This window comes from Oncorhynchus masou, chromosome 4 (genome assembly GCF_036934945.1).
Source record: "Oncorhynchus masou masou isolate Uvic2021 chromosome 4, UVic_Omas_1.1, whole genome shotgun sequence".
Taxonomy (NCBI): Eukaryota; Metazoa; Chordata; class Actinopteri; order Salmoniformes; family Salmonidae; genus Oncorhynchus; species Oncorhynchus masou.
The window spans coordinates 14,963,219-14,976,457 of record NC_088215.1 but is presented as its reverse complement, the minus strand read 5'-3'; the positions used below and the strand labels follow the sequence as shown (position 1 = coordinate 14,976,457).

Here is a 13,239-nt window from a genome sequence, read left to right as displayed (position 1 = left end):
ACAAGCTCTCACAGTCTCACAGTGCCCATCCGCCATCCCCATCCCCATCCCCATCCACAAAACTGAAACCTACTTGAAGGTAACAACGCTCACTGTTGCCCCTAGTGGCAGGTTCCCACATCATCTCCCAACGTCCTCAGACATGGATGGACGTTGAATACTGACTTGTATCACAGGTGACCTGCCTGGTACCATGATGACTCACTCCTTCTCTTGTTCTCCCACAGAGGAGCATTGATCTGAGGCGCTGATGGCCAGATGAAGTTTATGGCCTCCCTCGTTCCCCCAGCCCCAGTCAAGTGTGTGTGTGTGTGTGTGTGTGTGTGTGTGTGTGTGTGTGTGTGTGTGTGTGTGTGTGTGTGTGTGGTGTCCTTCGCTCCGCAGCCACAGTCCCCGGCCTGATTGTCATTGCCCCGTCCACCGCCAACAGAGAGGAGATTGAGACTCATCGCCATGACTTCGGAAAGATAAAACAGGTTCATTTTTCAGAACATCCCTCACAGAGAGAGAGGGAGGACGAGGAGGGAGGGAGAAAGATGGAGAGAACAGGGGTGAAACAGAGAGAGAGACCATGAGAGAGATAGATAGAGACGGAGGAAGAGAGAGAATGTTTCCTCAAAACAGATGCCATTGCCTGACAAGCTGACGAGTCATGATTGCCTTAGTCATTCCTCTCTCTGTTCACGTAGTTCGTTGTAGAGTTATTTTAGAACATATGTCGCTATCACGCTATGGAGCTACTGGGGTTATCCAGAGTTTGTCCCTACTGAAGCATATCCAATACACTCCAACTAAGTCATTTAAGTTCATCATTTCCACTGTAAGGAAAACTTTATGCATGACACAGTGTGTTAACTGCATGTGCACAACATGCTGACGCAAGCAGGACATTAGCCATCAGCACACTACACTGGCCTTGAGTGATTGGTTGTTTCTTGCATTGGCCTCTGAGCCATCCACTCTTGACAGCATTTGCTTCACTCTCTAAAATACACAACTGGCAACATCTCTGAATGTTCTGAGCAGGGTTGTTAAGTTGGGACCTGGGTAACAAGGTTAAAAGGCATAGCTCCGATGCAGGACGGTCTGATGTGATGCAGGGCTGTTTCATAACAGGGCTTTTACATGGCGTGCCACTGTGTGAGCCTCTCGCTAGACCTTCCACTCGGCAGCATTGCAGGGGCATAAATCTTTGAAGGACTGCAGAGTGCGTCACACACACAGAACCGCCCAGCCCAATCCGTCCCGGCCCACAGGCACCGAGACTGCATGGAGAGAGGGGCTTACAGGGGGTCCATGGAGGCCCAAGGCCTGGGTGTTGAAAGGGTTTTGTGCGGGAGTGTGCATGTGTGTGCTTGTGTGTGTATGAGGTAGGTAGAGGAAGAGATACAAAGGTCAACACAGCAGACAATCTATAAAGGTGTCTCTCTACCATGACACTGGAGAGCAGACTACAGCCATAACCAAACGGTCAAGGTGGTTGTGCCCTTATTGTCTCAGCATCACTTCTTGACACAGAGATGTTCAAACATCTACAACAACTGTCATTCATTTCCCACCTGACAGATGGAGGGGCGGGACATTCAAAATGAAATAAACATCTTTTGTTCTTTATTCATGAGTTTATTTGTGAGTTGTTCAATGATCATTCTTACATTCCTACCTACTCCATCATTAACAACATGAACAAAGGCGCTCTAACTGGAAAGTGAACTGCGAGAGTGAATGGGTCTACTAATGTAGTTATCTATTGCACATTCAACTTCTGATGAACACCCTAGGCTTTGATAGAATTATTAACACGTAACGCTAGATGAATCACAGAAGATGCTCACTTAAAGCTAAGAATAATTGATTCATCTAAAGTGAGATCCTGCATATTAGATTCATTTACCTAGCATGACCAAGAGTGGAAAAGCACTTTCCATCATACCACTGTTAATCTTGTCTGAATAAGATTAGAATCTCATTAGTAAATGGGATTACGTGTTTTCTTCATAGATGTACTAAACCTCGCTTGATTGGTCCATTACCACCATAATGACTGAATTACCGCTTAAAAATGACTACTTTATAGTAGGAGCCACCCATTCGTTGATGTATGATGTCATTTGGCTTGGTTGAGATATCCCGTGACTGAGTGCACATGGGAAACATTACTTTTAAAGGTTTGAGTTTGGGTCTAATGTGTTTCAGCACATCGGAAGTCAAATAGTCCACTGGGCACACACTGGCTGAATCAACGTTGTTTCCACGTCATTTCAATTAAATTACAATGAACCGACGTGGAATTGACGCCTGTGCCCAGTTTGGTATGCTCGCTCACCCCACGAGGCAAGTCCTTTAAAAGCCCATCAGAAAGACACAACAAGCCCAGAGATACAGTCTTAATCATGTCTAGTCTTTATTGGTGTGTGCCATACATCAGCAGTAAGGTACAGAGTTGGAGCCTATCAAACTACATTCAGATACTAAGCGTTGACATGTTTTCAGTTATTCAGTTCAGCATGGTAGCTGTTGCTCTTAACGCTAGAGGAAGATGGTTGAGAATAAAACATCCTAAACATAACCACACGCAGACGCACATGAATCCCGACTTCCACTTAAGCCCTATTTCCACTTGCGTTGATATCTATGGGAGGCTAAGTGGAGGTTTAACTTGAAGTGCAAGTCAGGATTCATTCAGTTAGAAAGCGGCTGGTGTTTTAAGGCATTTTGACAACACTCTAGCATTCATTCCATGTTTTGTTTGGTGTTATTTTTGTCGGTTTTGGTTTTGCGTGGCAACGGATATTCAAAAACAGCTCTATTTTGTACACGAAAAGTTGTTTTTGCCGAACATGCATTTTAGAAAAGTTTGGCAGTGCTGCAGTAGTAGTCGTGAGGTTTGTTGTAGAGGCTTGTTGCAATGGTATTTAGACACCTGTGACCCTCTTGATTACGTTGAAGTCATAGCTATTCTACACTTATACCTGTGGTTGTGTACAAGGCTACTTGTACTTGTACTCATTTGTACTTTTACTTGTACTCATATTTGTACTTGTACTTATATTTGTACTTGTCGATGTAGCTGTGTTTGTACTTGCAACCAGTTTTCCTTTGTAAATTTCCTTTATATTGGAGCTCAAGAATTAAGGAAACGGTAGGCCAAACTTTCTGATTTTCCCAACCTGATTCCCCACTATGAGTTACCCTAGGAAACTGTCCACATATACAAACACATACAACTCCAGACACTCAGACACTTAGTAACGCAAGCCTTGTGTAAAACAACGGCAACCACATCTCCACCAATCAACAGCTTTCTGTAGTTTGTTGTACAATCAGTGGTTTCCATTCGCAGGGTGAGTGAGGGCAGCCGGTCAGGGCTTAGAGGGCCGTGTCAGACAGCCAGACAGACAGACATAGATACAGAGGTAGCCTAGTTCCAGATTTGTTTGTGCTCTCTTGCCAACTCTCTGTCAATGAGAGACAATGAGCTGGCAACATAGCAGTAATAGACTGGCAGTCAAGCTAAGATATAGAGGTAAGAAGACAGAAGTAGTTGTGTTGAATCCTGGACAGTGCACAAGAAGGAAACAAAAGGGCTGCCTAGTGTCCTAACATACAGATTTCTATTGGTGAGATCATTCACTACAGACATAATAACTCAGTCACGGCTGTATTTTCAGAGGTCATGGTGCTTCAAAAGCATCATGATCCGGTCCATTTTTCTGGACTTTTGGCTTGTTTTTGTTTACTTGTTTGTTTGGATTGTTAGTTGTGGTGTTCCTAAGGCGTAGTGTCGTGATGTGGTACTGTTCGGAGGCTGGACGTCGCTGTTATAATTCAAACGAGCTTCAGGAGTCCGCAATGGAACGTGGGAAATGGGGTTTATGCATACCATTCTGTCCGTCACACCCTATTGGACCGTGTAGAAGTCCATGCATTCGTGCTAAAACGTCATTCGCTACCTACGCATTCTCTATTTGATTGATTGAGTCTGTCGTGAGAAAGATAATTTAAAGGTAGCTCATCTTCTCTCTCTCTCTCTCTCTCTCTCTCTCTGTTTCATTTCCTTTCTCCCTGTTTATCAGAGTCACACACCTCCTACTTTTTTTTCAACTTCTCCCATTGCCCCTTTTCTTGAAACCAGTCATGGCCTGCACAAACTGATCGTCAGTACAAATGAAATCCCATCTAGAACGATATATAAGTGCCCTGAATATGACTCTCGCCATGACGGACATCCTCATCACTAGCATAATCATCACTCAAGAACCAAGCAGCGTGGCTGAGGACAATGTCAGCAGCGTGTGCCGAAGTCACATCCTGTCTAAATGATGGCATTCATCTCAAATCTAACCTACTGGCCAACTAAGCACGTACAACCTCATGTTCTAAAACGAGTGTTGTGTACATGGCAATGTAAAGCATTGGCAATGAAGTGTGGAACCTAGCCTCCCATTGATTTCCGACTATACGTTATGAGTGTGTGAATATGAAGTATGGCCCTCTAACAATCTGTCACCATGCAAGCTTGAGATATGCTACATACATCATGCAAATAATAATAATAATAATTATTAGCTAGTTTCACTTTCAGGCTGAAATGTCAGGCGGTCTATTCAAACAGCAATCAGCGCTTACACTAAAAGGGCATTATCATTTTCACAATTTTACTGAATTATTCCAACCGCGTAGTTTGTAAACATCTATAAAACACCGGAAAATCACGTTTCTGACTGGACTGGACCTTTGTAGAAGTTTGATTCATTGGCATCACGAGCAATCTTGGAGAGAAATTATGCGTTTGGTGGAACCGTTGTTGGTTGAGTTCTGGTTCTGGAGCAGTTTAAACAGCTACGCGCTGTTGTCATACAGATTTGAGTGGACCAGGATAATAAGGCAGATGCTATTGACAGTGACGAGACCAGGGTACGAACAAGCCTTTTAGATATAGTCCGATTTTGTTACTCGTGATGTTTTGTCTGAAAAAAATAAAGAGAGAATTTTATCTGCATTGTATTGAAACGCAAGAGTTCGCAATATTATCTGCGTTGTAGATAAGGCAAAAAATGGCTCAGCAAGATCACAGATATTGTTGGTTGTCTGCTGAGTTTGAATAACTGCGTGCTCCTTTAACAACTTTCTCTAGCTCTCACCTCCGTACCATACAGGTGCTTCCCTTCATATTGTAGTATGTGGATGTAGTAGACGTGTTAACAACAGTTAACAAGCTGATATGTTTTGGATTTTTGTTTTCCGTGCACAAATTCAAACTCTCTCACACACACAAACACACCCCTCCCCCTATGGAATGTGTGCAGAGAATATTATCATAGGCGGTGGCAGTAACGCGTGATTATTTCTTGAACTGAATGACATCTATCACAGCTTGGTGCCAAACTAGCCTGGCGTCCCAGACGGATTTAGCTGTGTTTCACTGTTGTTTCTAGTGAGCGCAGCGTTCAGTCTGGTTAAACCAGGCTAGGGCCATACAATAGCGCGAGCCCAAAGTGGGAGTAAACTGTTGGGAGTATTGTACTGAACTGTATGTTCCTATCACCACAATAACCTACGTGTCTCCTGATAGGGCCAGAAGTGTGCCTGTAACTACTTTGTTATTGTCATAGTAAGAGAGTAGAGTGGAGAGAAGTACAGTGATTGGTTGTTGGATTGTGATAGGTTACACAGCAGTAGTAGTAGAGTCTAAACTATAACGGATTCCTCTCTGAGAATACCCCTGTGAAGGGGGAGGGGGATGGGGAGTAGGAGGGAGGGGATGGAAGGTGTAAGGTTAAACCTAAGGGAAGGGGAGAGTCTAGTTTTTCTGGTTGGCGTCGCTGGACCCCTTCTGGTCTCCGTCGTTGGACCCCTTGCCAGACTTGCTCTGCCCATCCTCCTGGTCCTTTCCCTCGTCCTTCTTGGATCCTGCAGAGATGGTGGTGTACCTGGTGGTCTGGTTGTAGCTGCCCATGCTGGGCAAGTCCACGTCGCCGGAGGAGGTCATGTCGGAGGACCTCATGTTGGAGGACCTCATCCCGAAGGACCTCATCTCGGAGGACCTCATGTTCATGCTGGGGCTGGAGTAGGTGATGCCTGTGCCGATGCGAGTCTCTTCCCCTTCCAGGAGTTTCCTGAGGAGAGGGGGGGGGGGGTGTTAGGGAGGGAGTGTGACAGAGGGAGGGAGGGAGGGATGGGAGGAGATGAAAGAAGGGGCAGAGGGAAGAGGGAGAGGGAAAGGAAGGAGAGATGTAGAGATAGCGGGAGGGGAGGAAGGGAGAGAGAGGGGGGTTGGTTAAATACAGGTTAAAATATAAACTAGTCAGGTGACCAGCCCATGCTACCCCAGGAGAGTAATGCTAAGTCACCTCAAGGTGTGTGGCTAATGACTTCTAAATCTATGTCATTGATTGATCAGGATCTTTAAAGTGATGCTGATCACGTGTAAGTCATGCAGGTATTTAAGCATGACATTTTCAAGTTTAATAAATCTACTGTAACTATATGAAAGCTAGGATATCAATTTGTATGTTACAGTAATACATCTTTGTGATGTTGTGATTACAAGGATGAGTGTTATGAATACAAGCTATGTAAAATGTTTGCATGACTGTAAGTGTCTTTGGGTAAAAGCATCTGCTAAATTGCATATATTATATTATTATATATGATTATATTAAGTACCTGTATGCAGCAATTTCAATATCCAGCGCCATCTTGACATTCAGCAGGTCCTGATACTCCCGCAGGTGACGAGCCATCTCGCTCTTAGTGGTCCTCAGGTCATTGTCCATCTCGGCCATGTTGTCCTGGTAACATATTGAAGTAGATAACACATTTTGAAACAGTGGCAACCCTAAAAGTGAATTGTGTTGATATAGGCTATGTTTTAATATAGCCTACCTTTCTTCTGAGTATTGGTGATGCCTGACTCAAGAGAATAACGATAACAATACGACGTATAAATTCGATTTTAAATAACCAGAACCGGCCGCTCTCCAAATAATATTTCATCACTATGTACAGAGACGCGCTAACGCCAAATAAAATACGGTTGTAAGAGAGCAGTCAATGGGTTTCTCAGTTACTAAGTACAACACAAAGCAGTTACAATGAGAGGCGCGTGCGTATTTTAAAATTAGAACAATGGTTTTCAACTTCCAAACTCAAAAAGATCTAAAAGAAGCTTTCAACCGCAGCCCGATAACCGGTGACAGAGCGTCTTATCACGCCACCGGAATAGTTTCAGCACCATGGAGAGTGAACAGCTCCTGCTGTCATCTCAACACTTTTATTTTACAGCTCTCGTGTTGTGCATTTTAGTAAAACAATTTAATAGCTCTGAAATAATGTTATAAAGCTATATTCCCCACTTTTATTAGAACAGAAATTGTGATTTTGTTTTAATCAGAATTATAATTTTTTTTGCACATGGTTAAATGCAACATCTTTCCAAACGAAACAGTTATTCATCTCTTGCTTTATCCTGGACATGTTTGTAAACAAACTGCAAGAAAGATAAGCTCAAATTTGAGCTTTTAAGTGTATTTAAAGTAAACAAATAATGTCTTACCTGGTACTGGCCAATCTCCTGGTTGTGCCTCTCCTCCATCTCGTTGAGCTGCCTTTCCAGGGACTCGTTGGTTCCCCTCAGGCTCTCAATCTCGATGGTCTTGGACTGGAGCTGCCTCCGGAACTCGTTGAGTTCCTCCCGGCTGGCGCGCATCGCCTCCTGGCTACGGGTGGCCTGCTCATTGAGGTCAACGAACTTCGACTTGTACCACTCCTCGGCGGACTGGAGGTTCTTTGAGGCCATGGACTCGTACTGGCCTCGAATCTCCTTCAGGGCAGAGGTGAGGTCCGGTTTGGAGACCTCCATCTCCACGGACACCTGGGCGGCTTGGATCATGTTCATAAGCTCGGCCACCTCCTCCTCGTGCACCTTCCTCATGAAGTTGATCTCGTCGAGGAGCGATTCTACCTTCTTCTCCAGGTCTAAACGCACCATGGTGGCGTCGTCCACGTCCTTCTTGAACGCCTTGAGGGTCTGCTCGGCTTCCTCCCGCAGGCGGTACTCGTCATCGTATTTGCCGCGGAGCTTTTGCAGGTCCTCCTCGATGTTGTCACGCTCGATGAGGATCTGGGACTTCTCGCCGTTCACCTCATCGAGCTGGGAGCGCAGCTCGCGGATCTCCTGCTGGTACAGGTCCGCCAGGCGCGAGGGCTCCGTCTGCCTCTGACGCAGGGTCACCAGCTCGGTCTCGAGCACCTTGTTCTGCTGTTCCAAGTTGCGAACCTTGTCGATGAACATGGCAAAGCGGTCATTGAGCCCCATCATCTGCTCCTTCTCGTTGGTGCGGATGATTTTGAACTCATTGTTGAGCACCGTGCTCTGGGCGAAATCCAAGTTCTCCATCGGCATGGGCATCTGCGAGTAGGACCGGCCAGAGGACCTCTTCTGGTGGAAAGAGGAGCCCAGGTTAGAGCCCATGCTCCGGGACTGAGAGTGGGACCGGTAACCGCCGCTGCGTAAAGAGGCATTGCTCATCCGGGAAGGAGAGCTGGAGTAACGGGGAGACTCCCCGAACATCTTTCGGTAGGAAGAAGCGGAATTGAAGTCAGATCCGTAGCTCATCTTGGCGAGTGATGAAAGGGAGCAGAGCAGGAGGCGCGTCTCCTTTTTATAGGGGGACCTCCCAACGATCAATAATTAAAGCCGGCTGATGGCAACCTCTAGCCTGCCCAACTGGCCACTGCAGATTTACCAGGTAAAACAACCTCTCATCAAATACCTTAAATATACTGAGTCATTGATTATAAGCACTTTCAAATGGTTAATAACCACATTTATATTTGTGATTAAACTCACATCTAAGGAGCCGCACCTATTTTGGACGCTAGAGTCGGTAGATGGAACTGTCCGTTTTGGCGCAGTGCTGATTTCAGCAAGAAATACTGTATCTCGTTTTAGCCACTCACCTCTGAGGAGACTGGACAACATTGCACTAAACTATATTTAATGTTGTTCTAAACCTATGCCGTTTTCATTCTCAATACTATTGGACTTAGGATACGTTTCAGGCTACCTAACATATTTATTCTGTAGCCTAAAACCGGTAGTAATGCTGAAATGTATATTATTTTAGAAGGTGAACCTGAAGTGTTACTGCCATTTGTGAGCTACTCCTCCCATTACTGAAAGTAATACATGTCCTTCTACATAATTTGAAACTACAATTTTGAACCATGAATTATGAAGCGTCTTGTATCTAAGTCAATAGGCCTACATCAGATATTGTCATGCAGAGAATCATGCACATTTCTGACATATGGCTAGATTTAGTTTGTAAATATCCCTGTATCATCCTTAGTCATCATGCAGCTTTCCAAAATCAGATCTCTCTCCACACCTCCCATGGAAACGGTTGTGTGACGCTGCCCTCTGTTGACGCAACTAATACTGCACGGCACCAGAGTTTGGGATGGGAGAGATGCAGCTAAATACAAGGCTCGGTGCATATGGTTAGATGGATGGATGGATGTAGACAGTGTTGGGTTTATATAGCCTCATATTACAAATTGCTTTGCAGACATTTATATCTTTAAATATGATATGAGATGGTTGGGTAACCTGACGGTTCAGTTCACTGTTACATGGTTTGGTAACCTGACGGGGCACCTCACTGTTACATGGTTTGGTAACCTGACGGTGTAGCTCACTGTTACATGGTTTGGTAACCTGATGGTGCAGCTCACTGTTACATGGTTTGGTAACCTGACGGTTCAGTTCACTGTTACATGGTTTGGTAACCTGACGGGGCACCTCACTGTTACATGGTTTGGTAACCTGACGGGGCACCTCACTGTTACATGGTTTGGTAACCTGACGGTGCAGCTCACTGTTACATGGTTTGGTAACCTGATGGTGCAGCTCACTGTTACATGGTTTGGTCACCTGACGGTGTAGCTCACTGTTACATGGTTTGGTCACCTGACGGGGCACCTCACTGTTACATGGTTTGGTAACCTGACGGTGCAGCTCACTGTTACATGGTTTGGTAACCTGACGGTGCAGCTCACTGTTACATGGTTTGGTCACCTGACGGTGTAGCTCACTGTTACATGGTTTGGTCACCTGACGGTGTAGCTCACTGTTACATGGTTTGGTCACCTGACGGGGCACCTCACTGTTACATGGTTTGGTCACCTGACGGTGTAGCTCACTGTTACATGGTTTGGTCACCTGACGGGGCACCTCACTGTTACATGGTTTGGTAACCCGATGGTGTAGCTCACTGTTACATGGTTTGGTCACCTGACGGTGTAGCTCACTGTTACATGGTTTGGTCACCTGACGGTGTAGCTCACTGTTACATGGTTTGGTCACCTGACGGTGCAGATCACTGTTACATGGTTTGGTCACCTGACGGGGCACCTCACTGTTACATGGTTTGGTCACCTGACGGGGCACCTCACTGTTACATGGTTGGGTAACCTGACGGTGCAGCTCACTGTTACATGGTTGGGTAACCTGACGGTGAAGCTCACTGTTACATGGTTTGGTAACCTGACGGTGCACCTCACTGTTACATGGTTTGGTAACCTGACGGGGCACCTCACTGTTACATGGTTTGGTAACCTGACGGTGCAGCTCAAAGCCCAAATCTTGAGACTGACTAAGACAGCAGGGAAGATTATAGGCATGACACTTCCCTCCTCTCTCCCGGACAGGGTCATATCGGACCCCACACATGCATTGAACACAGAGTTCCAGCTGATGTCACCGGGGAGGTGTTATAGGGTGCCAAGATGCAGGCTGAACAGATATAAACAGTACTTTGTCCCCCTGTCATTAAAACTGCTAAACAGCAGCGGAGACACAGTGGTAGATTAGGGAGACAGCAATAACAGACTGGAGCCTGGCCCTTAGACCTTCATCATGTGGAACTGCCACATTGTCACATCCTTGTTTGCAGCGAAACTTGTGAAATTACGAAATCACAATTGTATTTGTATTCGAAATACATTTAGTGAATGAAATGAATTGCAACAGTAGTCTCCTTGATGGCCCATTGACGATATCAGAATTGTATTCAGCCTAAAAACATCACATTTCAATAATACAATTTATGTCCCTCCCCCTTACAGCAGAAAAACACCGCCCACTGCCTCCGTAACAATCCACTGTCAGTAGAGAGCTTTTTCAAGAAATTGCGAAAGAATCATATCTCCACGGACTGTGTATGCATAACGTATCTACTTGTTCTTCTGCGAGTGCATTTCAGATACTTTTTTCGATTTTGTTCCACGTTGATCGTGTATGAAGCGCATGTTCAGATTATCAAACGGTGCAGTTGTTGCTTTATCGAGGAATACAGAGGTGAGTGTATGGAAAATCGGTCACAGAACACTCGTTTTTGTTCTATTCTACTATAGACAGTCTGCCACTTTGGCTTTTCCGTGAAGGGGGAGCAGATGTGAATGGTTGTTTTGTAACCTGCTAGCTAGCTTAGCATAATGCTAATAAATGCGACAAAATAGTTCAATTGTGCCTTAGCTAACGTCCATTTTGTAAATTGCCTAACGTTAGTATTTAATGCTAAACTCCATAATCAGCTGTTAGCTGACAAGGTAGCTATAACTATCTACATTACTAGCTAACCCCCTTGGCGACCTGCAAGCAAAGAAAAGGTGATTTGACAGAGACCATTGTTTGTGCTGGCAAGATAAGCGCATAATGACAAGCCCTGCGCGAGCTGAGCCTATAATTAAAAGGTAACTACAGTATATATGCAGGCTAACAATTAGCTAAACCTAGTTATTAAAGATGCAATATGTCACTTTTTCTTGGGCGACCCAACCAAATGCACATAGAAATACAGATTATAGATCTTTCATTAGTATTGAAAGCAAGTCTAAGAAGCGGCAGATCTGTTCTATGTGCGCGTTTTCTATGCTTCCCGTTCCTAAGTTTTGGTTTTGTATACCAGCTTCAAACAGCTGAAAATACAATATTTTTGTTTATGGAAAATGTAGATTGTACAATGATTCTCTACACAATGACTGGTTGTTTTGTCACAAACTGAACTCAGGCGAAATATTAGCAAGTGATTTATGTATATTGCACCTTTTAAAGCACATACCTCGCTGCTGAATTTAAAATGTGACCTAACTTATCACTTTTTTGTTGGCCACACAATTGCTGTTAGCTACCATGCTAGCTAGCTCAGCTGATTATTGCTTGCTACTCAAATGGAGTAGTTACTGCTAGTTTACTTGACATTCTTTTTTTTACCTTGTGTTGATTTGCCCATTCTTTTAGCAAACGTAAAAAGTAGTTAGCTGCTGCATAACGTTAGCTATCAGTTTTTTTTTCATCAAAAACATCTCTGGCATGGTGCATCATCAGCCAATCAGGCATTGACTGGCCTGACAAGGCAGGTCCAGTGTTCCCTGTAGGACCTTGGACCAAGTCTGAACACTGTAGAATTTTCTATTGAGTATAAACATATTAACTTGGTCTTTGATTGTATAGCCCATTACAAAATGTTAAATAAAGCTATACTCTGCATTTCTTCACTGGTTTGTCAAGGAGCATAAGGCTGGAACAGGCAAACTTTTATCTATGCCAAAAATGCCAAGGGTTGTCCTTGGCCTCCTTAGGTAACTTGCTCCGTTGAGTAGTTCACACTGTGATGTCACTTTGCCTGAACCCAGTTTCAGAGCATCTCATCAACTGTCACTTTTCCCTGAGCACAGCTGCGAGCGAGGAAACTCAAGGTTGCTGGGGATGTCTTTCCCTCACTCTTAGCCAGCAGATCTGACCCCTTGCTTGCAGCTGCACTAGGGTTGGACAGCTTTCCTGTGTATATGAAGACACCGTGGAGCCGGAGCGAGGTATTGCTCAGAAAATGTACCTCAATCCAGGGATGAGAAATGTGTTTTACTCCGAATTGTCCCGTTATCCCAACTGTTACACCGAGAAGATTGAACGAGTGTTTGTTTTTCAGCAGTCGTTCAATCTTCTCAGTGTAACAGTTGGGATAACGGGACAGTTCGAAGTTCAACGCATTTCTCATCCCTGGATTGAGGTACGTTTCCCGAGCTTTATCCCACACCGGCCCTGGGAACCCTAGTGCTGCTGTAAGCAAGGTCAGTTCTGCTGGCTACCTCGCCCTTCAGCCCCTCAAGGTTTTCTGGCTTGTTTGTTTATTGTGTCATTTGCGAGTTGTGTGACAAAGAAAAGCTGACCTC

The 13,239-nt window shown here is 44.8% G+C and overlaps 1 protein-coding gene and 1 pseudogene across 1 annotated transcript; one reads left to right on the top strand and one right to left on the bottom strand.

Moving 5' to 3' along the window:
- Nucleotides 1-2,380: 2,380 nt before the first annotated feature.
- On the bottom strand, nt 2,381-8,710 carry LOC135524387 (glial fibrillary acidic protein-like). The gene is made up of 3 exons (XM_064951877.1): nt 7,559-8,710; nt 6,670-6,794; nt 2,381-6,119 (listed from the first exon to the last, which is right to left on the bottom strand). Exons 1-3 carry the CDS (start codon nt 8,618-8,620, stop codon nt 5,804-5,806), a joined length of 1,503 nt encoding a protein of 500 aa, XP_064807949.1. The 5' UTR covers nt 8,621-8,710; the 3' UTR covers nt 2,381-5,803.
- A 2,446-nt stretch (nt 8,711-11,156) lies between these two features.
- Nucleotides 11,157-13,239, top strand: part of LOC135524327 (cytosolic purine 5'-nucleotidase-like) — a 32,972-nt pseudogene continuing 30,889 nt past the window's right edge.

Excerpts from the sequence above, each read along its gene's own strand:
- LOC135524387 (XM_064951877.1), bottom strand. The coding sequence starts at position 8,620 with ATGAGCTACGGATCTGACTTCAATTCCGCTTCTTCCTACCGAAAGATG. Across the intron at positions 6,795-7,558 it reads AGGAGATTGGCCAGTACCAG|GACAACATGGCCGAGATGGA; the intron begins GTAAGACATTAT and ends ATATGTTACCAG. Across the intron at positions 6,120-6,669 it reads ATTGAAATTGCTGCATACAG|GAAACTCCTGGAAGGGGAAG; the intron begins GTACTTAATATA and ends CCCTCTCCTCAG.